Source organism: Fusarium oxysporum, chromosome I, assembly GCF_013085055.1.
Source record: "Fusarium oxysporum Fo47 chromosome I, complete sequence".
Classification (NCBI taxonomy): domain Eukaryota; kingdom Fungi; phylum Ascomycota; class Sordariomycetes; order Hypocreales; family Nectriaceae; genus Fusarium; species Fusarium oxysporum.
Genome location: NC_072840.1, coordinates 1,525,271 through 1,547,248, shown reverse-complemented (window position 1 = coordinate 1,547,248; position 21,978 = coordinate 1,525,271). Strand labels below are relative to the sequence as shown.

Here is a 21,978-nt window from a genome sequence, read left to right as displayed (position 1 = left end):
ACGATTCCAGCTGGTTCGACATCATAACATCAAGCACTTAGTTCAGATGGGAATTCCTCATATCATTGTCATAAATATTTCTTTTATTCAGGCGAAACGACACGTCATCATCAAACTTCAGTTGCATCTATCATGAACTGGAATCTTCACCACAGACACAACCGCATCACAAAGGTTAAACAACAGTTCCTCACGGCACTGGCATTTTTTGGTCGGCGAATAGTCAAAGGTATGAACGTAATCTTGAGATCATGACGACCCTTTTCCTAGCCATATCACGCCCGATTGAACCATCAACCCAAAACAATTGTCTTCGTGAATCCTTTTTTATTCGCGATTGCATCTATAGCACAATCATTTGCAACGCAACATCCGGTGCCCGACCCTTCAGGAGAAACTTCCCATCTCTCCTGATGCTTATCACGCCGAAAAAAATGCCAGAAGAAAGTCCCAACTTAAAACTTAGAGAACTTCTTAACAGCCTTGCCAGTTCGGGGCAGGACACGCAGGACGTTGAAGCGGACCTTGAATCATGTTAGCGATCATCCCTGATATCAGATCTCTCGTTCTAAACGTACAGTCTTGCTGAGGGGTCGGCACTGGCCAACGGTGACCTGGTCACCCTCCTCAACACGGAAAGCGGGGGAGACGTGGGCGGCAACGTTCTTGTGTCGCTTCTCGTAACGAGAGTACTTGGGGATAAAATGGAGATACTCTCGTCGAATGATGATGGTGCGGTGCATCTTGGTGGAAACGACGGTACCGGTCAGGATACGGCCACGGATAGAGACGAGACCGGTGAAAGGGCACTTCTTGTCTGTAGATCCAAATGTTAGTGATGCGCTCTAACGTCTATTTTCTTTGCGCAAATCCCTCCCAGCACGGTCGATTGATGTCGTTGTTTATGTGTCCATCGTTTGGCAAAATTCGTTTTCGTGTGCTCCTCCAAGTCCCCAAATCTCAAATCTGTCGAACGTACCAATGTAGCTGCCCTCAATGGCGGCCTTAGGGGTTCGGAAACCCAGACCGACGTCCTTGTACCATCGTCGGCCACCCTTGCCCGGTCGGGTGCTCTTGGTCTTGGTCTTCGAGTTCTGGAAGATGTGAGGCTGCTTCTGGAAAGCACGCTCCGACTGGACGGTCAACTCGGTCGCCCTGATGCAAAGGTTAGCGACTCATTCGGTTTCGACATCGTGTATTCATTCGGTTTCGACGCTGCAGTTGGGCTGGACTGTCACTGACATCTTGAATTATCCTTCTCGGGCAGGTACCGTAACGAGATGGCGTGTGGTTGAGCTGGGTGAGGCGAGGTTGAGATTGGCTATGCTAGGCGGAAGGAGAAAATAACACCAATTTTTGCGTGCCTTCCTTAGGTAAGGATAATTAGGGCTTGTAATTTTCGCGAGGCAGGTGCCAGACACCCACGTGATTTTACTAAAAATGCTGTGGCTCAAGTTCACGTGACTAGGCGTGAACTATGGCTGTGATCGAAAGTGGGTCATTTGAAGTTGATCGATGTTGGCCCCACCCTCCCCCCTGGCAGCCAAAGTAAACAAACACACGCGAGATAGCCAAGTCACAGCCCACTATCACTTATCGTCGTCGCGCTTCATGTTGGGGTTATACTTTAGACTCGACAAAACCCAACAGCTCAATTACGCATGATGGCACCCGCTGATGCAACTTTGCCTGCTACAAGGCGTACGCGAAGATCAATCGGGGCCCATACAGATGTGAACAAGGCGTTCGAGAAAGAAAATGCGACCGTCGACGTCACAAGTTCGTTGGCCGCGAGTCGCAAAAAGTCGAGGAGCAAGAGTTTAGGTCCTGGTGGCTTGGATGCTCTCATGAAAGCCAACGGAAACAGACGAGCTGTGAGACATGATTCTTGTTTACTCCATACAGTAATAACTAATAAATTCAGTCTCTTGCAGTCCCATCAAGAGCCCCGCGCTCAATTCTCAAACAAACCATGCCGATACCTGAAATACCGCCTATGAAGCCGAGACAACCCGATCTAATTGACTTTGGAGAACCAACAAAAGAAGTTTCGACTCCGAATAGCGCGGATAATAGCGGATCCAAGATCGCAGTCAAGACAGAAGAAGAGCAGCAAGCTGCAGCTCGGGAACGAGAGGAGCGTGAGCGTCGCGATGCTCGTCGCAAATCTCTTGCAAACCGTCGCGTATCTTTTGCTGCCGAGGCAACTCTACACACGTTTCATGAAGTTGAATTTAACCAGGACTCGACGACATCTACTGACTCAACAAGGCGAAACTCAGCCTTTTCCAATGCCGCCGCTCAGCAAAAGGAACGCGATGACGAAGAGAAGAAGCAGAGACGAAGTTCCGGACTCCCACCAGTCAATTTCCACAACTCCGAAGACGACACTGCGACAACGCTCTATAGTTCAGATTCCGAGCCTGCAGATGCAGTCGAAGAGGTTGCCGATGTTGAGGAAGATGGCGATGATGATAGCAGCGAATCCGACGATGGCACGATGATGACTGTCGATGATGTGACCGGAACAACAGCTGCTTCAGATCGATCGGTCGATTCCGATGGAGAGTCATCCACCCTAGATGAAGCACTCAGACTGGCTGCGCGAAGAGCTGGCAATCAACAACTCCAAGATGAAGAAGACGACGACCTTGACGAGGACGAAGAATATATCCCCATGTTTGGATGGGGCAAAGAGAACAAGAACAACATTGCTGCACAAGATCAAGAAAATCTACCGCCTCCAGCTCGGACTCAGCAAGCTCAAGCAATGCAAGATACGGAGGACGCTACCGAAACCAACATGAGTATGGACATGGATATGGACATGACACGCGCAGTCGGCGGTATCATTAAGCCCCAACCCGCACAGCAGTATGATCCCGATGAGGATATGTCTATGGACGTCACTCGTGTAATAGGGGGCATCATCAAACCCCAACCTCCACAAGAACATAATCCTGATGAGGATATGTCTATGGATGTTACGCGTGCAATTGGTGGTATTGTCAGCCAACCCCAGAGAACCAGCGCTCACAATGACGATGAAGAGGAAGAGGAAGAGGATACCCCAATGGAAGAGGCTACCATGGAGTTCACGACCGCAATTGGTGGTATCAAACGCCCAGCGCTCGAGCAAGATGAGGGGTCAGACGGCAACGAAGACATGTCAATGGAACTCACTACTGTTATAGGCGGAGTCCTGTCACAAAAGAAGCGGAAGAGCATAGCTGCTTCTCGAAGGCGTACGGTCAACCGTGCCGAAAATGAAAATGATGATGATGATGCCCCCATGGATATGACTCTTGCAGTTGGCCAGATCCTGTCAAAACCCGGAACTGACCATCCAGAAGACCATGAGGATGCGGATGAGGATGAAGGCGATGCTACAATGGGTATGGATATGACCACTGCCATTGGGGGTATTCTCAGCAAAGCGACAGGTGGCTCACGAAACCTGGGCAAGCGGGTTATGGAAGAGGAGGCTGATAGTGCAGATAGTCCTGATGATGTGCTTCAGGCCGCTATTAGCAAGACTGCAGTTGACGAACAAGCTAAACCCACAACGCCGAGCAATAAGCAGACTAAGACACCAAGCCCCGGACCCTCAAGGACTCCAAGGAGTGCTCTACGAAGTATCACTGGTACTAAAATCTCAACTCCGCAAGCAAATCCTCGAAACTCTCGCACACCTTCACCTGCAAAAGCAACAACAACACCGCAGTCAACCAAGGCCAAAACACCAACATCAGCCAAACCAGCTACGCCTCAACTCGATTCAGTTGTATCGGAAAAGAAGGCTACACCTCGCTCTACGCAACGAAAACCTCGCTCAGCTTCGCCAAAGCGACCATCTTCTGTCAGAACGACAAGAGCTAGTTCAAGGACCCCATCGCCTGTCAAGTCCACTCCCAAGCAAGGTCTTTTCCAGAATAATTTTAGAAACAGCAACCGAACTCCGACAGTCATACTTACACCCCAACGAAGCTTGTCAGGAATTGGTGCTGACCGGGCTGGACTTGGGTCCCCACAGGTCGCTGCGCTTTTCGATCGACGAGGCTCTATTGGTGATATGGCTACAAATTTCGTGCCGGGAAAGCGTGGCGTCATGTTTGAAGACCCCAAGGAGATGACACAAGAGATTGATCGCGAGGCACAGGAAGAAGAAGATAAAGAAAACCGCAGAAAGATTCTTGAGAGGGAAGCTGATGGCGCCGAAGCCACACTTAACCTACGAGAAATGATTGACAGCCTAAGTCCTAAGCGTAAGCCGCTCAGGGGTCGCAAGAGCCTTCATGTAGGAAGTGCCAAAGGCCTTCTCGGCAAGCGGCCTAATGAACTTGACGACGATGAGGATGAACCAGAGGATAACGATGGTGTCAAAAGACTCAAAGGTCACCAAGGAAGCCCTGTCAAGAACGTCAGACTTCAGCAACCGCCCTCCAAAGAGGAGACGACGGGAAGATTGAATTATTCGTTCCGACAAAGCCTGCAACCAAATACTGCTACACCGACCTCGTCTTCGCCAGAGAAGCCCGATGCAGCAACCACGCCAAGGCATCAGGGTAGATTCAAGGAGGTTGAAGACGACAGGGCTGGACACCAGGTGAATTTCGATGAAAACCCGATCAGAGATGCGGAGCAGCTGGAGGACGAAGTAGAGGCAGAGGCCGACCAAGACGGAGATAGAATTCATCTTCAGGATTTCCTGAACATGACCTCTATTCGCTTCATGGAGCTGACAACAACCAAGCGTCGTCACACGCAAGCTCCCGGAACCCTTGACAGCGGATTCCTTGATGACGGTGAAGAGGACCTTTCCCTCGAACGTTGTGTTGTTGCTGGAGCTTGCACAGTGCCAATGCTTGAACTCTATCAGCACTCATGCCGTGAGCTGAAGAAGTATATATCGGAAGGCCGACGAATCGTGAAGGAAATTGAGACCGACACATTTGAGGAGAACCCGCCTCTGTTCAAGGAGTATATGGCGGCCACACCTGAGATCAAGACTCTGATGGACAAGCAGTTTATGAACGTCAAGAACCACGCTCGCTTGTTAAGCAAAGCCATGTGGTATGAATGGCGAATGAAACTGCAAGAGGGATTGAAGGAAGGTCTTTTAGGAATCGACGATGGTATGGAAACCGACAAGAAGCTTCTGGATAAGCAGAAGAGTCTCCTTGATTCCGTGCTACCCGCCATTGTGGCTCGTTATAAGTCCCTTCTGGAAGAAAGCAATAATCTCGAGGAGATCGCCCGGGAGCTTGCTGACTGTGACCCTGCCGATCTTGAGGCTGCCCGCGACGAGCTGGCGTCTCTGGATGAGGACGTCGAATATAAGAAGAAGCGCATCGCAGAGCTAAGGGAGCAGTTCCAATCTTCAGAAGTTGAAGTCGAGGACTTGATCACCCAGAAGCAGAATTGTGTCGATGAAATCGCAGAGTCTGAGAAGATACGAGAGGAATGCCGTGGCTGGACGAGCACAGAGGTCAACAGTCTTAAAGGTAAGTCTTTATAAATCTACTATAAGGCAGTGACTAACACAGTCTTAGCTCGAGTTGATTCCATCGAGAAGCAATGTGGCTGGTCAGTGACTGGCATATCTGGCACTGTCCTATCGATGGCCTACAGGCGTGAGATTGAGATCGTCTTTGATATCGCCGCGTTCCAGGAGCATCAACCGAACTCGGCAATTGATCTCTGGTATATCGCTGATAGCCGGGAACAGAACGCACTTCCCAAGACAACAGAGAAGGAGTTCTTCTTACAGAGTATTCGAGATTACGTTCATGGGCTTCCTCATAGCCGCGCTGGGGTTGCCCACCTCCTAAAAAGTGTCCAAAATGCCTGGGACAAGGCAAACCTCGTCTCGTCGCAAGTTGTCCGACTAAACGCTACCTTTCCCACGACAGTGGAGAAAACATCCGACTCAAGTATAGCCATCACAACATCTCTGCTGCTCGTGCCTCTTGAGACTCGTCTTGAAATCAAGCTGGATCTCCAGGGTCAAAGCAGCGCCGAAGCACTCGACGTGATGATTGCACCTGATGCTAAGGTGCTGTATGGTGAACACTTTAACGTACCCAAAGTGACTGAATTTCTAACGGCACGGATTGGCAAGGCTGTTGGGGCTAGAGAAGAGCAGTGGAGTGACGTGATGGTTGAATTGCACGGAAGACTGATTGCGAGAGGTCGCAAGGCAGGATAGTGCATATAAGCCAGTATAATGAGTGACGATGGTAACGGGAATTGGAGCATATGGGAACGAATCACTGGCGTTGTTTGGACACAGATACCTAGGTTTGCGTTTGTCTTTGTCTATAGCAGTGCTTTGTGGCACTGCTCCATTGGCCGATGTTTAACAACAAAGGCTTTTGTGAAAATAAAATCATCTATTCACTAACTATTATCTCGTGTTTGTCCATGACTGCGTAAGCATCAAAGACCTTTCAGCGGAATGGAGGTGATACAATAAGGCCAAACTTGAAGGCACCCTAGGTATTGCTTTGATGTGGTACTATGTTAACAAAGCCATCTCTTTATTGTCAATATCTACACTTCTCAGGCAGGATCAGTGCTCACACAGCAAGGCCAACACACCTCAGTGACTGAAAGAGATTTCATTTCTACTGCCACTGTTCGCTAGTGCTTGTTCAGCGACTGTCTTGTGGGTTGATACTGCCAGCGTCTGCCTGGCCACTGTCAAGGACTTGATTCACAACAAAAGAATGCTGGGAGTAACAATAAATTCGCCAAACAACCCGTGACTCTTCAAATTCTGCTTCTTGAAAAGATCCCTTCAGTACAATATGATATGATAAATCTTCACCTTCACGCATCATATGTCAAGTGAGTTCCATAAACCTTTCACTCACTTATATACACTTCCGCAATCTCATTCATACGCTCCTGATACTATACTATACTTACTATACTATACGAAGTCATCATAACTCAAGGGAACTAACATTTGAGACTTCTTATCCATTCCCTCGACACGAATCAACGACATGGCACGCGCATCAGATCTTAGCTGGGTCTGGGGTTGGCTGCCCCTTGACGACAAGTACGAGTGGGATTCTATCTTCACCATAGACGAGGCTTTTGACAACAAACACTACAATATTACCTTCGCCGCTATCTCCGTTCTTTACAAGATCCTCAAAGCGATAAGCATCATCCTTGTGCCCATCGCAATCCTCCTCGGCCACTGGCTTGCCAGCTTGGCCGTACTAATCCTTTCCGTCGTCAGGCTGTCCATTTTGGTTCTCATCCTGAAAGTATTTGGAGATGGATTCGAAAGCCACCAAGAGGTGGTAAGACCATTCTTTTCCACCAGGTGGAATATTGGGGAGTGTCTATCGATGTCAAGCCTCCTTACATACTTTCCCATGATCAGGTTTAGGGCTTGCCAAGCAATAGAAATTGTGAGGGAACATCTCGTTTCTATACGAGACGAGCTATACGAAATCACAGGCATTGACTTTCGTTATCCTGACCTACCAGACGGAGACGTAACCCACATCCAACCCAGCGATACTCGTGCGGAACGGTGGATGAGGCAGCTGGTCCAGGAGGACAGGATCAGAAGGTAAACTCGACAAGACGTGCAGGACCGGATCGCTGAGGCGGAAAACAGGAGAAGGGGCATCGAGAATGAAAGGATTAGCGGCCATGATGTTATCGGAAATCAACAAGAAAGCCTGGACGGAGGACCAGAAACACCAGCCGCAAGAACCAATCCTCACGACAGTGACGAGGAGATGGGGAGTTTCGAGCCTGGTGCCGCCGGGGATCCCGGCGTAAGTTCAAAGGAGGAGCAGACCCCTCTAGCATCTACAATTTATGACGCTCAAATGGCCGATGTATGGCGACCAAATGAAGAAGAAAGTAAAAGAATTGGAGATGCAGCTCAGAACCTGTTTAAAGACCTCATGGACCAAGATGACGAAGACTCCTCGGAAGACACAAAACCAGAAAGAGAGCCGTCAATGAGCCCAATGAGAGAGATAGTAACCGAAGATCAACAGGCAAACCTCGAAGATACTCCTATGCAGGATATGCAGTCGTCTGCACCACCCGCCATTACCGCTGGACTTCACCTACCGATTCAGCAACCAGAGGGCCCGCGTGTCCAGGCGCAGCCTTTCATATCGCCAGAGTCTCGTCCCATAGGCCAAGGGATGTCTCCACGGGAGGAAGCCAAGCTTGCGGACATGCTTGTGGCCGCGTTTGAGGAACATGGCCCGGACACACCCACACAAGATGCTCAACCTCCCAGTGTTCGCCCTCAACCTCTCACGTCTGCAGACCCGCTTCTAGAGGCTTTTCGTGCTAGACTCACGGCAGCAGAAACTGAACCGCAGCCAGACAAGTACTACGCGCAGGTTCCCAAGGACCGCGGTCCTCTTGATCCAGTAAAAGAAGCCACCGCTGACCAGCGCGCTAACTGAAAGATTGCGAAACCGATGTCTCGAGCACATAAGTACACTCCCGCGGCCCAATCAACCCTTCAGTCAGTGTCACAAGGGCAACCCCATTCACAGTCGGAAACATTACGACAAACGCCCTCCCAGGTAAACGAAGACAGAGGAGTTGATATAGCGGAGATGGACTTGGCGGCTCGCAGTCTATCAGACCTCGCAGCTGCTACGGGTATTGTTATCGGGAATGATGCTTCAAACCAGGCAGCGTCTCCTTCAGGCAAGGACTCTAGTCATAAGGACACTGACGCCCAGAAGACTGATGTCCATATCACAAGCAGTCAGAAAACTAGTACTCATGAGACTAACATGCAGGAGTCATCCGTCAGCGATCCTGAGGTCGAAAGGCAAACGGCAATGACCCTGCCAGAGGAACAATCTGGACCAAACTCACAACAACCTCAAAGCGCCTCTGCATCTATCTTGTCAGCTAAAAGCCAACCCTCACTTGTTCAGTCAACGCCCACTCAAACACCGCCAGCCCAACCATCACCAGCAGCCGCAAGCACAGCCGCAGCTCAGCAACATACTCCTACCACCAATAACTCACCCACCGCAGCGGGCCCCATCAATACGCAACAACAACCAAGTATTTGCCCCGTGATGCATGGCGGACTGCTACTTCCAGGGGTAACCCAACGCTTTCTAACCCAACAGCTACAGCTACACCAGCACCCAAGAAATCTGGCCCTGACCCCGAGAAGGTTGCAGAATTCCACAGGAAAAAGCAGGCACAACTGAAGAAGCAAATACCGAAGAAGCCAGTCAATATCTTCATGCAGACGAAACGGCCTGCTGCAGTTCCATCCACACCTAACATACCTCAGAAGAATCCAAACTCTTCCACTCAAGGACGGTCGCCATCGCTAACGGCTATTGATGAAGGCGATAAGAATACGATGGCTGGTCTAGATTTGCTCTTTGGTGTTCCAGGGTCTAATAAAAAGAAACAAGGCCTACAAATTATCGACATCAATGACATCCCGGATCATCAGAGAACTCGGATACAGAAAGATGATGCCGGACGTAAAGATGAAGAAGAAGAATAGCAAAAGAACAAGGCGAAGACGAAGGAGAACAGAGGCAGAGACCGAAGGAGGAGAAGACACCATGAAACGCACACCAAGCAAAAGTTTGCTTGTTAAAGAGTCCTCGGGTATAAATAGAAGTGTGTGATTGGCATTCGGATCCATACGAAAGGCTACCTCATAATGAACTTGTTCTACTTAGCCAGTATGACAAACCAGTATGGTTAGGTTCCTGAGAAACACGGCACACATATATACCACCATACCAATTTTCAAACCTAGTCTGCTTCGTATTCTGTAGTTGATCACAACATTGCATTCTTATCTAAGACTCTGTATAAATGCTCATCTATTGACTCGTCTGGACGTTATCACATCCCAATACAATGACTCGCTAGAGACATCAAACTTGAGAGGGAAAGTTTGAAAGTAGGGACATGAAAGAGGCATCAGAGCCAGGATTGATCTTGACTAGCAAATTGCTCAGGTACGAGGATGGCTGACTTGAGAGTGCTGGAGTTTGATGCCATGATCTTCGTACTATGAGCCTTCGGGCGTGGGTGGTTACACATTGTGCGGATGACGGATCCTCAAAGGGTTTGGCCAAACTGACATGACGAATCTGTCCCAGATCTCTGGTTTAGGTTACTATTAGACATATTAGACATAAAGCCTATATCACGAAGGACTCAGATGTATGAATGTAGTTTATTGCTCCACTGGATCAACCATCCAGACGGGAGTTGCTAAATCACGATAACAATGCTACCCAAACTCCATCCCGAGCAGTCTATTCTACTCAGAACACTCTACGTGAGGCTGTCTGCTTAGCAGCATCCCTCATCGCAGGCGCAGAGACCACAGCAGATCTCGCAGCCAGCCTCCTCACCACCACGCATGGTCATATCAGGCTGAGGCTCAGCGCTCTTCGTGCGTGTTAGTCTGTGAAGCATGGAGCCTTGCGTACGATACAACTTACAGGCTGCTGTGTGACGATGTCTCCGTTATCAGAGGTCATGGGGGCTTGCTGAGTGGGTTCCATGGCGGCGGGCATCTTGGATGACTGATGGAGATCGAGTGATGGATCTGGATAAGAAGAGGCAAGGTGGTGGATGATGAAGTAGAGTTGTTTGTTTAGTGCTGTGTGTTGTATTATAGCAAGTCTGCAATCCCACAGCTAGGAACGAGCTCTTAAGTACCTTCAGCCAACTGAGAGGCCTCTCTCTTCACTGAAACTCAGCCACTCCGTTCCAGCAGCTCCTGTCTTTGTCTACATTCTTGATTGGCCTCACCGTATGGTTCCTGTTAATTCAGCTCTGACCAGAGACTCCTGTGACGTACGCTTGAGATGCCGAGTAGCCGTCCAGGCCTGAGATATTGTCTGCGGGAGCAGCCGTAGGGAGAGTGTTCTGGCCAGGGTCCATACTATTAAGGATACTTTGTATAAGACGTACGGCAAACCTACGCCGAGTATGGTTTCGTCCAGGCACGTAATTCGCCAATGATAGGGTCCAAAGCCGTCAGCAAGCCATTAACCGGCACGGTCACTGCCGAAAGATGCGGTGCCGAACTTCCGGAACGCCCGCATTCCACATTTATGCAAGCCTCAAAAGCTTGAATAGGCAATACGACAAACAGGGATAATAAGAGAGACGCAGACAACACCACGCAAGTCATAAGCCACCGAGGGTCCGAGGCAGAGGACAACAGATAAGAATAGGTACATGGATGCATTATGCTATCTTCAGACCACTAATAAATAAGGTGTGATAGCTAAAATAAAATGTAAAGGGTGAAACGAATAACCAAAACCACAAGCTTAAGGTAATGGTTTCAGAGAGCCCGTCCGAATTTACTATTGGAACCGCTAGTAATGTAGAAGCAGATTAAAGGCTGCAACACATCAATTGTCAGATTGAAAAGCGTTCCGTGTGACCCCCCTTATAGTCAATAGTCAATAGCCAAATCAAATGTTAAGTTATCCTTGGGGTTAGCATAAACGACGCGTTTTATAGTGTAGCAATCACGGATGCCACTTCACCAAAGGCAACTCGAGAGGAGCATAAGACGGGCAACACATCGATTCTTCTCGACCCTTCGTTCCCCCAGCAGCTCATTCCATTGCCATTTCCAGACCTGAGTGCCTTTACTTTTGTCCTTTATTTTTATTTTGTTTAGTACTTTGAGAGCCTGGCAGCCTTGAAACGACTGACTGGCTCCCGTCCACCATCTTGCTCCTCCAAAGGTTGGATCGGAGATTCATCTTCCTTGAGGAACCCACCTTCTCGTTGGATGAATTTCTTTCGAAGCTTGTGGTGCTCATCGGCGACCTCTTGATATATCAACTCATCATCAAATTCATCCGGTGGGTGAGGAGCAGCGCGTGTGGATTCGCGCTCAACTAATGTGTCAGCGAGCGTTGTTCCTTCAGGACCCGTAGGTGCCGTAGGCCTGTCCTGATCTAGGAACTTGGTGGGGACATCAAGAGGGCCCGGTGGAACAGTATCTCTGGCCTTCTTGAATCTCGATGGTTTGCGCGTCGACTTGATTTCAGATGTATCGGGAGCCTTGGCAGTGCTGGAGCGCTCAACAATTTTGTCGCTCAATGGTTCCACAATCGGTTCCTTCTCCTTCACAGGGGCTTCTCTCACCGGAAGGACAGTGGGCTCGTTCTCCGGTGCGATATCCAGATTGGAAGCAAAGCGAACGCCCTTCTTGCCGTTGGGCTGTTCTGGTTGCTTCTCTTTGATGTTTGACTTGGTGGGCGCAGGTTTCGAGGCTGAGGATGATGATGTTGTTGTTGTCGCCGAGGCTGGCTTGACTACGATACGACCAATGCCTTCTTCATCATCCGAACTTGCATCACCATCCCTATCTTCTGGCTGCTCGGTGAAGCGGGATTTGATGCCCAGTTTCTTCTCTAACTCCAGCATTCTTTGACGGTAATCATCTGTCACAACGCGGCCAGTATACCGACCATATTTGTCTTCCTGGTCGTCGTCATCATCCCCAAAACCTTCGTCACTGTACTCATGTTCGTAGTCGTCGCTGTCTCCCTCTTCGAGCTGCAGCTCGGCGACAACAGCACCAACTTCTCCCGAGTATTCGAGCATCTGCCGCCGCAACTCTGCGTCCTCCTCATCCTCATCCTCGGGGATGTACGCTTGCTCGTTGCTGATCTTCTCCTGCTCCTTGGCATGGTTCATGATCTCTTCAACACGCTTAGCATTCCGCGAGACTTGGGGCTTTGGGCCGTCTTGCATTTTAGTATCTGCAGCAAATGCCACTCCCTTAGTGGCAGATGGTGCTAGAGTCGTGGTTTCAAGCTCTGTATGCTGGGAAGGACTTTCTTGGGAGTATTCGGCTTCTTTTTGTTCAGAGCTCTCGATTTTTGAGGCTGAGTTGCCATCTTCGAGATCTTCGATACCGGCCTTCTGAAGGGCATCTTGAATCTTAGGTAAGGCAGTATCAGGCTGGTTAAGCTTGTAAGAGATAACGTTGTCGTCATCGTCAAGCTGCTCGATAATTTCTGTGATAGGCAGACCGTCGTCTTCAGTAAAGTCGGGTTGACTTTCGTCAAGCTTGGTCTCAGCAGCGCTGATCTGCTTTTGCAGCGATGTGATATTCGTGGTAACGTAATCGATGCGTCGGTCAAGAATATTCAAAATCTGTTCGCCGGATCGATGTGTCCTCTCACCAAAGATCTCATCAAGTTCACGATCTTTCAAAAGCTCTCCTTCGAATCCGGCGTGAATGGTCTTAAGCTCTGTCTCGCCATTCTTGCATACGGCTTCGACCTCTTCTTTGAGCATCTCATACTCAACATGCCAGGTCTGCCAATGCTTCAGGGCATTCTGCAGCTTGCTGAGATCATCTTCCAGCTGCCTTTGTTGCTTATCAAAGTCCGAAACCTCCGACATTTTTCTAATTCGGTGCAACTTTTATGACGCTGCGATGAAAGGAGAAAGATGAGGAAGAAAGTTTGTAAGGCGTTGAAGTCATGATGAATGGTCCAACCTCTCCACTAAGAAAAAAAAGTTAGGAACCAACCTTTGAAGATTGGCGGGCTAACTTCGGCTATCAATCTGGCTATTTCACCGTCAACGTTTGCCCCACAACAACATCCGCCAATTCAAGCAATGACGATCGATAACTAGCGATCTCAGCCTTAGCGTTATGCACGCCCTTCAGGTCATAAGGCTTTAATCGCGGGGTGCACCAAGTTAGTAACGAGGTGAACTTCACGCTGTCTGTTATGGCATTAACAGATAATGCTATCTTTGGTTGCGAATTCCGATAGAACATCAGCATGTTCAAATGTGGGCAAGCATGTAATACATCGGCCTGAATTCTTCCGACCAACCTCTTTACATGCCAGATGCACTTCCATATATCCAAGGAATTATAAGACGACGTATGGCGGTACCTGCCTATTGAGTTATCCCCACAAGCAGAGGTCGCTGTATAAAAGCAGAAGATCTTTCGCCGTGGGCTGACCTGCAACTTCGTTCACTATACATTGATCACCAACAAAACAGTCTTCACTACCTACACATCTAAGCCTATCTGTAACTGTCTCAACCATGGCAGAATGTAATGGAAGCAAGACTCTTGAAGCCAAGTGCTATTGCGGCTCTGTCCATTACACAATCGATGTACCGGTTTCGAAACTACCTCTACTCACCCATCTCTGCCATTGCAGCCTCTGCAGGTATGGCTCTGGTGCGCCATGCATCTTTCATGCTCCGCTACCGGATGGGGTGAAACCCAAGTTCGTGGAACCATCCTCCAGAAGTAATATGACGAGCTACGCCATCGGGAAGAAGATCGGAACATGGAACTTCTGCTCAACGTGTGGTTGTCACATTGCTTCAACTGGGCCGCCTGAGAACGAGTTCTGGACAGTTGCTTCATCAACATTCGTGAATGCTTCAGACTTCTTTGATGTCCGCAAGCACATCTTCAGCAACTCCACAAAGGACCGGGGGATCGCCGAAGCCCTGACACATGCTGGCGGAAAGGAGTTCATTGACTGGAACCCTTCTGACGGTAGCCCCGAGGCAAAGATTGTTGAATCTCGTGTGGAAGTTGGGAAGGACGGGGAAGAGCGTCTTCGTGTGGAATGCGAGTGTAAAGGCATCTCTTTCACTATTCCCCGGCCGAGCCAAGAGATCAAGGAGGACAAATTCTATTCACAATTCGTTTCTCATAGAGACGATACCAAGTGGCTTGCGACTTTTGACGCATGTGACGATTGCCGGCTTCACAATGGGACTAACGTTGTGGGATGGACGTTTGTCCCTTTATCCATATGCGAGCCCCGTATCGAAGACGATCTACTCATTGGGAGCGCCAAGACGTTCAAATCGTCGGACAATGTCGTGAGATCCTTCTGCGGCACTTGCGGTGCAACCGTTTTCTTCTCTCACGCTTGTCGAAGGCCGTCTGAGAACCATCATGTTGTCGACTTGGCCACGGGTATCATCAGAGCACCTGAGGGTGTCATGGCAGAGAAGTGGCTCACTTGGCGAGCAAGGTTGGCATGGGCTGATAGCGGAAAGAGATTCGATAGTGACTTCACTGAAGCACTGCAAGAAGGCATGAATAAGTGGGTGTTGAAGAGAGAAGGTCTTGTTGAGGATTACAATATCGGTTGATGGCTCCGATGTTCGGAGGTTTGCCGAAGGACAATGCATGTTAGTCTTAGGGTTGTCAGGTGTTTGTTGGTGAAGTGACAACGATTCACAACTGCATGGTTAAAGTTCAACTGTCAGAATAATAGCAAATATTTATTCCTCTATTTCCTTATGAATTTTTATATAAACTTAGCCATGGCTATTAATCCCATCAGCGGCATTCGCCTCCCGAAGCCCGTCCTGTCACTAAGTTCTTAGCGGGATACACCCCGAGTCTGGTGTGCGGCGACATCGCTTCATGAGCCCAAATCTCTATTCAGCAAAGTCGAAAGAGTTTATGTCTGATATCTCTGAATTGCACCGGCTCTCTTTCGATATTAGTTACTTGTGGTGCGGCCACTGAGCTCGAATACCTCATCTATAGCACGGCGTTGATTTCACGAGTGGATTACCCGAAATTTCTGCGAGTTACCACCACTAAAGACAAGGCAGCTTCACTTAAACATCTCAAGACGTTGCCGATTTCAATGCGTCATGTCTTTTGGCGGGCTTTTAGGCAACCTTTCAGTTTCATAGCGGTACAACGAGTCGCGGTATCCACCATGGCCTCGAAAGGACGGTCCTATAATGCACGCAGCCTCTCATACTGCTTCAAGAAAAGGACAAGAAGGATGGCCAGCTGACTTATTTTAGGATGCCATTGATGCGCTCAACTCACTTCAGACACCTTTTGATGTCGTCGAGGCTCGTCGGAAGGCGGGGATAAGGCCTGATGCTGTGTCTATCAAGGAAATGCAGACATACCTTCATCGCATTGGATATACTGTAAGACTCTCGAGCACGAAACATATGCATGAGACTGATCAAGTGACAGCCGTCTGATCTCAATCGCCTAAATATTGTACATGTAGCCGGCACAAAAGGCAAAGGTAGTACCTGCGCCTTTGTCGACTCTATCCTCTCTCAGTATCAGCACACAAGGGGCACACCCCGCAAGACAGGCTTTTTCACATCGCCTCATCTCATCGCTGTTCGTGAGCGCATACGCATCAACTCAACGCCCATTTCAGAAGACCTATTCGCAAAGTATTTCTTCGAGGTGTGGGACCTTCTCGAATCGGCACCGAAAGATGATGCAAAGAAACTCATGGCTCCTCGACCTATTTATGCGCGATATCTGACTTTGATGAGTTGGCATGTCTTTCTTCAAGAGGGCATAGATGTTGCTATATATGAGACTGGTATCGGTGGTGAATTTGATGCTACAAACGTCGTAGAGAAGCCTATAGCATCTGGCATTAGTACACTGGGCATTGATCATGTCTTTGCTCTCGGTGATACGGTGGCTAAGATTGCATGGCACAAGGCGGGCATCATGAAGACTGGAAGCGCGGCCTTTACAATCGAACAGGTCCCAGACGCAGAAGAAGTTCTGAGGAAAAGAGCCTCGGAAAAGAACGTGGATCTGAAAGTCCTACCAGTCGACCCTCGGCTTAGCAGCGTTCAAATTCGACCAGATGCAACTTTTCAGAAGCGCAATGCTACACTGGCTATCGCACTCGCCGAAACAGCACTGGAGAAAGTTGGCATTTCTCTACCGCCTCGGACGGATACTTTACCCCAGGAGTTTATAGACGGGCTTGAAAAGGTTGTGTGGAGAGGTCGGTGTGAGGTCAAGAAGGAAGACAAGGTGACATGGCACGTCGATGGCGCCCATACTTCTGATAGTCTCAAGATGTCTTCTAAGTGGTTCAAGGACGAAACTTCTGGACGGTAAGTCGTTGTATTACCCTATCCTGCCCTTCAACTAATAGATTCAGCAATGGACCGCGTGTCATGATCTTCAATCAACAAGGCCGTTCAGAAGCTGTCGACTTTCTCGAGTCCGTTTTTAAGGCGACCAGACGAGAAGGACAACCAGCATTTGACCATGTCATCTTCTGCACAAACGTCACCTATGCAGCATCTGGCTACAAGCGTGACTTTGTCAACCGTCAATTCGACCCTGCTGAGATTGATAAGATGACTGTTCAGCAACGGTTTGCGGATAAGTGGATGTCCCTTGATCCCACGGCCACAGTAAAAGTCATGCCCACAATCGAACAATCCATTAACTACGCTCGGCATCTTGGAGAGGATCTCCCAGAGGGAGAGACGGTGCAGGCCTTTATCACGGGAAGCTTGCATCTTGTTGGTGGTGCCTTAGGAATACTGGAAAAGGCTGATGCTCTATGATTTGATGATAATAGAACGAGCTGATTGGTGGGCACATCAGGGAGTATCTATAATAGACCTTCAGGCTCCAGCGCTCGCAAAACGCCCCCTGCAAGATACATGCTCCCTGTTGACAAAACCTTCTGATGAGATCCTGCAACTTTTCTGGCCTCAGTTACAGCGTCCTGGATATTATCAAATGTGTTGACCTCACAATTAGCTGCTCTCTCAGCCATCATTTTTGCAACACGTGTCTGAACACTCAGATCTCTGGCTTCTTCATCCGTTGACGGTCCCTCCTGATCGTTCCTTGTAAAGAGCGCATGGCTGAATATGTTTTCTCTCCCTGTAACTTCTTGAACAGTGTCAAGCAATGTTGCCAGCAGTTGTGTTGCATCTCTCTCCTGCTGGTTGAAAACCAGAACTGCCGATTCATCGTTTCCAATATTCGAAGCAAACCATTTTGCGACCTCATACATGCTATCCTTCGTATGCGCACCATCCAGGTACCAGCCAATATGGCCCTGCTGAATGATCTCACAGCGCCCTCTGAGACTTGCCTCCTTGAGCCCTGTAAACATCTTTTTTGGAAGGTTAAGAAAAGCAGTCTTGGGATCAACACTCATACCTAGATGTTGTCGTACAGCAAGCACAGCAAGAGCTTGGTTATACTTTTGAAAATCACCTGGTAGTCTCCCAGCCACACCTCCCCATCGTTCGACACTGGCGTCATCCAACTCGATGAGCTCAGCGCCTTTTTCTGCTGCTCGCTGTTGAAGTACTTGCCTCACGCCAGGCTTCTCGTCCATGCGTCGGACAAAGCCACGCACACCTGGCTTAAGAATGCCGGCTTTGTGCCATGAGATCTTCTCAACCGTGTCGCCCAGCATCGCGACATGATCTATACCCAGCTGCGTGATGACCGCGGCAGAAACAGCCTCAGGAGGCACCACATTTGTGGCGTCGTACTCTCCACCAATACCGCATTCAAGAACAACGCTATCGACCTTTTCTCTCAGGAAGATATGCCAAGCAAGGAGTGTCATAAAGCGGAAGAAGAATGGCTTTGAGCCAGGTCCTTCGGACTCGGTGAGGCTTTTGCCATCCTTCTTAGCAGCTTCAGACAGCCTTTCCCAGAGCTCAAAGAAAGCCTCAGCGAAGAGTTTCTGAGAAACCTGCTCTCCTTGAATGGCAATGCGCTCGCGCGGACTCACGAGATGTGGGCTCGTGTAAGTCCCAACAGTCTCGTACTGCCGTAGCATACCCGTCGCAAATGCACTTACAGAGCCTTTGCCTTTGGTGCCCGCTATGTGAATGTGTCTCAGGCGTGCAAGATCCTTTGGTTCATATCCAGCACGTCGGAGCCATTCGCGCATCTCAGGAATAGCTAAAGCATTGAGATCTTTTGGTGGTACAGATGAGGCATTTGGGGCAATTGATTTGTCAAAAAGATTCGTGGCTTGGCGATTTGAGTAAAGTGTCGAAAGTTGACGGAGAGCTTCATTGTAATCGCGGAACACGGTGCCAATGCCCCTCCGTGCCGCCATTGCGTGCGTTAATTGATTTCTCAGCAGGGAACTGAGGTTTTCATTCAGTAGGTAGTTTAAATCAGTGCTGTCAGGTCTGGCTGAGACATGAGTGCATTGATACAGGTCTTGTAAGAATCAATGCCCAAGTTAAATGCGAAGGTGAAGAAACGGAGTTGGATGAGTAGCTTATTAGGTCGTCATGTGTAACTTATGTGGTACTTCTACACCAGCCTTTTGTCCTAGTTGACATACTCCAGTTATATTGGCCAACAATTCATATACAACAAAAACCAACAGTTTGATGTTATTGTGACAAGTCAACGATCAAGTATTCTTCGCTGTCAACAATGTCGAATTCGATCTCTAAAATTTTGCCTTCCTACTGGATATTAACAAGTTGCTCAGTTCTGGTGTTGTATTAATCAACAAATGATGAGGAATCATGCAACAAGGCATTAATATCGGCAATAATAAATAGTCAAAAGATGGTAACCACGCCCTCATCGTCTATTGCTATCTAATACACGGCTATCCAGCCTCTCTCTAGACACGACGGCGCCTGGGTCCAATTATACACAACAAATGAGACATCCCTTTTTTGTTTAATCCACACGGAGACTCTGAAGACGGGCTTCTGTGGCAATCACCTATAATCATGTTAGCAAAGCAAAGATAAACATATGGAAAACGATAAAACTCACGTCGAGAGCCTGCTGAACCTCCAACACCTTGCGAACCTCGCCGAGCCAATCCTTACTCAAGGTCTTGGCCCATCCATCCAAGCCGTTAATTTCTCGCGCCGCAGAATCCAGATCACCCTCCTCAAGGTACGTTTGGGTTCGGGTGAGAATGCTCTCAACATCGTTACCGTCCGCAAGACCTTGCTTCTTGAACATAACGTGGCTAAGAACCCAGCTGGAAGCGTGGCTGGCAACACCGGCCTCATCGGGTAACAATGAAGCCTTTCGGACCTCATTGGCGACACGACGGAAACGGTCGATCAGCTGGGAGGTAGTAGAGATACCGCGTTGGTAAGCGGATGGGTTAACGGAGGCGATGGCGGCATTGACAACAGGATCATCGGAAGCGATTTCTCGGAGAGCAACGAGCTCGCGAATAAAAGGGCGAGGGTGGTGGTCATCCTCCAAGCTGGCTCGGACAGCCTCAACGGCAACGTGCAGCTGCTGAGTCTTGAGGTTGGTGTCAATAACATCGTTCCAGCCTGTGGTAAGCTTCTCAAGGTCTGATACGGCAGACGACAGAGCGTTCAGCTTGCCTAGTCGGCTCTCACGCTCCTGCTCAACTTGCTTCTCAACATCCTTGGTAAACTCCTTCTTAAGGGCCAAAGCCTGCTGCGCGAGCTGGTTCTGGAGTTTCTCCTCGTTAAGTTTCTTCTCACGCTCAAGAAGCACATTAACTCGGTCCTCATAGTTTTCTCGGACCTTCTTCATCTCTTGCTCAAAGTCTTGTCGCCATTGGTTCTCCTGGCTGATCATGGTGTTCTCAACACGATCGATTAGATCTGTAGCAGCCTTGTCGAACTCCTCAATCTTTTCTCTGACTTGCTGGGCAGCCTTCTTCTCGAACTCACCCTTCATGGCCTTAAGCTTGCCTCCAACCTTGGCGATCTCATCCTTAGCCTTGCTAACAGAGGTGCCATACTTGCCATGAGCATTGTCGGCGTTGATGACTAGGATAAGGTCGTTCACCATGTGGACGAGGTCTTGAACAACAGGCTCCTTTGCATCCTCGAGCGATAGAAGGTCGATTGGCTTCAGAGGAGGGAACTTAGAAGGCTCATTCACTTCTGGTGCTTTGAAACCAGAGTCAGACCTGGGGGTAGGAGCAGGCTCCTCAACCGCCTTCGCAACAGGCTTGGCCTCGACTGGAGCCTTAGCCTTGGGCTTGGGTTTAACAACCTCCTCGGCCTTCTTAGCAGCGGCGGAAACAGGGCCAGCACTTGAGTGACGTCCGGCTTGGCCTGCATCGGCTACTCTCCAGGAAGCGCCGCTTTGGGCAGGAACTCGAACAGCATCCTCGGTGGCTTGAGTCTTTGATCGGCCGGTGATGTTAGGGAACCGTTTCTTGTAGTCCATCTCCTCGAGGTAGAGAACAGCCTGCTCGCCAAAGGGGACGTATTCGGTGAAGAAATCGTGGAAGTTGTCGCTCACGCGAGAGTACCAGACACCTCCAGCGAAACCAACGACACCAAGAACAAGCAGGGTGAAGACAAAGTTCTTGAGCCTTCGGAAGAAGCCCTTCTTCTTGATAGGCGCAGGCGCAGGAGGAGGGGGAGGAGGTGTCAAAGGGACGTCTGTGGTAGCGGCCTTGGTCTCGCCAACATCGTCAATGGTGGTCTCGTGGATTCTCTCGGACGTAACCGTTTGGGAAGCTGGCAAAACAGGTTGCTTAGTGGGATCGATCTCGGACTTCTTTTCGACGGAGTAGAAACGCTGGAATTATCGTCGCGGTTAGTTTATTTCTGGTAGAAGCAACTAACACGAGCTGTGACGTTGTAAAGAAAGCTTACCTGACCAGCAAGGCTGGCACGCCGTGTAGCCGCAATGGGCCATTGGCGGGCAGCAGCGGCCACAACGGGCCTGCCGCCAAATGCCCTCACAGACTGAAGCGAAGTTCGCAACATGAGGGATTGCAATGGCGAACAGGGCGCAGTTCGCGATGCAGTTGATTTTCGGTTAGATGGAGTTGAGAGCTGCTTCAAAAACGCTCAGGGTAAAAGTTCGGCAAAAGCCCAGCTCCCGGTTTTGTATGGAGCTAAATGTTAAGCAAGCGGCAGGAACCGGGTGACGCAACTGCCTCATCAACCGCCGAATATGATGAAGCAAAAACATTCATCTCCATGCCAAAAAGAGCAAGTTTATCTCGTAAGCTCATTCTACGTAGTTGATCAGCCGCTTTTCTCTCCCAATTTCTTGATCGACGAGCCTATGGTCAGTACCTTATGATTGATTACATGTGATCAGGAGATCGAAACATGAAGTCATGTTCTGTTGAATCCCTATTCTAAAAAATTAAAATAATCTCAACATATGTTTTGATAGTTGTGTTGGCATATGCAGTATCGTCA

General features: G+C 49.1%; 9 protein-coding genes across 9 annotated transcripts; 4 read left to right on the top strand and 5 right to left on the bottom strand.

Annotated features, from left to right (window-relative positions):
- Positions 1-65: 65 nt before the first annotated feature.
- Positions 66-1,388, bottom strand: FOBCDRAFT_1493 (ribosomal protein S17-domain-containing protein). The gene is made up of 4 exons (XM_059608312.1): positions 1,243-1,388; positions 980-1,155; positions 579-817; positions 66-524 (listed from the first exon to the last, which is right to left on the bottom strand). Coding segments are annotated over exons 1-4 (486 nt in total). The 5' UTR covers positions 1,245-1,388; the 3' UTR covers positions 66-455.
- A 184-nt stretch (positions 1,389-1,572) lies between these two features.
- FOBCDRAFT_151305 (uncharacterized protein) lies at positions 1,573-6,354 on the top strand. Its single transcript, XM_031181019.3, has 3 exons — positions 1,573-1,874; positions 1,925-5,504; positions 5,553-6,354. The coding sequence occupies exons 1-3, from the start codon at positions 1,662-1,664 to the stop codon at positions 6,206-6,208; spliced, it is 4,449 nt and encodes a 1,482-aa protein (XP_031041787.3). The 5' UTR covers positions 1,573-1,661; the 3' UTR covers positions 6,209-6,354.
- A 656-nt stretch (positions 6,355-7,010) lies between these two features.
- On the top strand, positions 7,011-9,532 carry FOBCDRAFT_194543 (uncharacterized protein; the record flags this gene model as incomplete). Its single annotated transcript, XM_059608795.1, has 4 exons — positions 7,011-7,591; positions 7,640-8,417; positions 8,577-9,072; positions 9,141-9,532. 4 exons carry the CDS (start codon positions 7,011-7,013, stop codon positions 9,530-9,532), a joined length of 2,247 nt encoding a protein of 748 aa, XP_059463788.1.
- Positions 9,533-10,205: 673 nt separating this feature from the next.
- On the bottom strand, positions 10,206-10,778 carry FOBCDRAFT_210519 (uncharacterized protein). The gene is made up of 2 exons (XM_031181017.3): positions 10,491-10,778; positions 10,206-10,437 (listed from the first exon to the last, which is right to left on the bottom strand). The coding sequence occupies exons 1-2, from the start codon at positions 10,563-10,565 to the stop codon at positions 10,339-10,341; spliced, it is 174 nt and encodes a 57-aa protein (XP_031041785.1). The 5' UTR covers positions 10,566-10,778; the 3' UTR covers positions 10,206-10,338.
- A 907-nt stretch (positions 10,779-11,685) lies between these two features.
- On the bottom strand, positions 11,686-13,535 carry FOBCDRAFT_283213 (Prefoldin subunit-domain-containing protein; the record flags this gene model as incomplete). The annotated part of the gene is made up of 1 exon (XM_031181016.3): positions 11,686-13,535. Exon 1 carries the CDS (start codon positions 13,429-13,431, stop codon positions 11,686-11,688), a length of 1,746 nt encoding a protein of 581 aa, XP_031041784.2. The 5' UTR covers positions 13,432-13,535.
- Positions 13,536-13,637: 102 nt separating this feature from the next.
- FOBCDRAFT_1485 (Mss4-like protein) lies at positions 13,638-15,279 on the top strand. Its single transcript, XM_059608285.1, has one exon. It carries the CDS (start codon positions 14,095-14,097, stop codon positions 15,166-15,168), a length of 1,074 nt encoding a protein of 357 aa, XP_059466559.1. The 5' UTR covers positions 13,638-14,094; the 3' UTR covers positions 15,169-15,279.
- A 402-nt stretch (positions 15,280-15,681) lies between these two features.
- FOBCDRAFT_235173 (Mur ligase) lies at positions 15,682-17,382 on the top strand (the record flags this gene model as incomplete). Its single annotated transcript, XM_059610017.1, has 4 exons — positions 15,682-15,714; positions 15,841-15,972; positions 16,022-16,920; positions 16,962-17,382. The coding sequence occupies 4 exons, from the start codon at positions 15,682-15,684 to the stop codon at positions 17,380-17,382; spliced, it is 1,485 nt and encodes a 494-aa protein (XP_059466558.1).
- A 23-nt stretch (positions 17,383-17,405) lies between these two features.
- Positions 17,406-19,076, bottom strand: FOBCDRAFT_283205 (Mur ligase). The gene has a single exon (XM_031181013.3). The coding sequence runs from the start codon at positions 18,906-18,908 to the stop codon at positions 17,430-17,432; it is 1,479 nt and encodes a 492-aa protein (XP_031041781.2). The 5' UTR covers positions 18,909-19,076; the 3' UTR covers positions 17,406-17,429.
- A 116-nt stretch (positions 19,077-19,192) lies between these two features.
- FOBCDRAFT_151301 (mitochondrial inner membrane protein Mitofilin) lies at positions 19,193-21,673 on the bottom strand. Its single transcript, XM_031181012.3, has 3 exons — positions 21,421-21,673; positions 19,592-21,343; positions 19,193-19,537 (listed from the first exon to the last, which is right to left on the bottom strand). The coding sequence occupies exons 1-3, from the start codon at positions 21,532-21,534 to the stop codon at positions 19,493-19,495; spliced, it is 1,911 nt and encodes a 636-aa protein (XP_031041780.2). The 5' UTR covers positions 21,535-21,673; the 3' UTR covers positions 19,193-19,492.
- Between the last annotated feature and the right edge of the window lie 305 nt (positions 21,674-21,978).

Bases quoted from the DNA above. Each gene is read 5' to 3' on its own strand.
- FOBCDRAFT_1493 (XM_059608312.1), bottom strand. The intron at 818-979 runs GTACGTTCGACA...TTGGATCTACAG, and splicing joins CATTGAGGGCAGCTACATTG to ACAAGAAGTGCCCTTTCACC. The intron at 525-578 runs GTACGTTTAGAA...ACATGATTCAAG, and splicing joins GCCGACCCCTCAGCAAGACT to GTCCGCTTCAACGTCCTGCG.
- FOBCDRAFT_151305 (XM_031181019.3), top strand. From the start codon at position 1,662: ATGATGGCACCCGCTGATGCAACTTTGCCTGCTACAAGGCGTACGCGA. The intron at 1,875-1,924 runs GTGAGACATGAT...TAATAAATTCAG, and splicing joins CCAACGGAAACAGACGAGCT to TCTCTTGCAGTCCCATCAAG. The intron at 5,505-5,552 runs GTAAGTCTTTAT...ACACAGTCTTAG, and splicing joins AGAGGTCAACAGTCTTAAAG to CTCGAGTTGATTCCATCGAG.
- FOBCDRAFT_210519 (XM_031181017.3), bottom strand. From the start codon at position 10,565: ATGCCCGCCGCCATGGAACCCACTCAGCAAGCCCCCATGACCTCTGAT. The intron at 10,438-10,490 runs GTAAGTTGTATC...ACACGCACGAAG, and splicing joins ACATCGTCACACAGCAGCCT to AGCGCTGAGCCTCAGCCTGA.
- FOBCDRAFT_1485 (XM_059608285.1), top strand. From the start codon at position 14,095: ATGGCAGAATGTAATGGAAGCAAGACTCTTGAAGCCAAGTGCTATTGC.
- FOBCDRAFT_283205 (XM_031181013.3), bottom strand. From the start codon at position 18,908: ATGGCGGCACGGAGGGGCATTGGCACCGTGTTCCGCGATTACAATGAA.
- FOBCDRAFT_151301 (XM_031181012.3), bottom strand. From the start codon at position 21,534: ATGTTGCGAACTTCGCTTCAGTCTGTGAGGGCATTTGGCGGCAGGCCC. The intron at 21,344-21,420 runs GTAAGCTTTCTT...CGATAATTCCAG, and splicing joins GTGCCAGCCTTGCTGGTCAG to CGTTTCTACTCCGTCGAAAA. The intron at 19,538-19,591 runs GTGAGTTTTATC...ACATGATTATAG, and splicing joins AGGTTCAGCAGGCTCTCGAC to GTGATTGCCACAGAAGCCCG.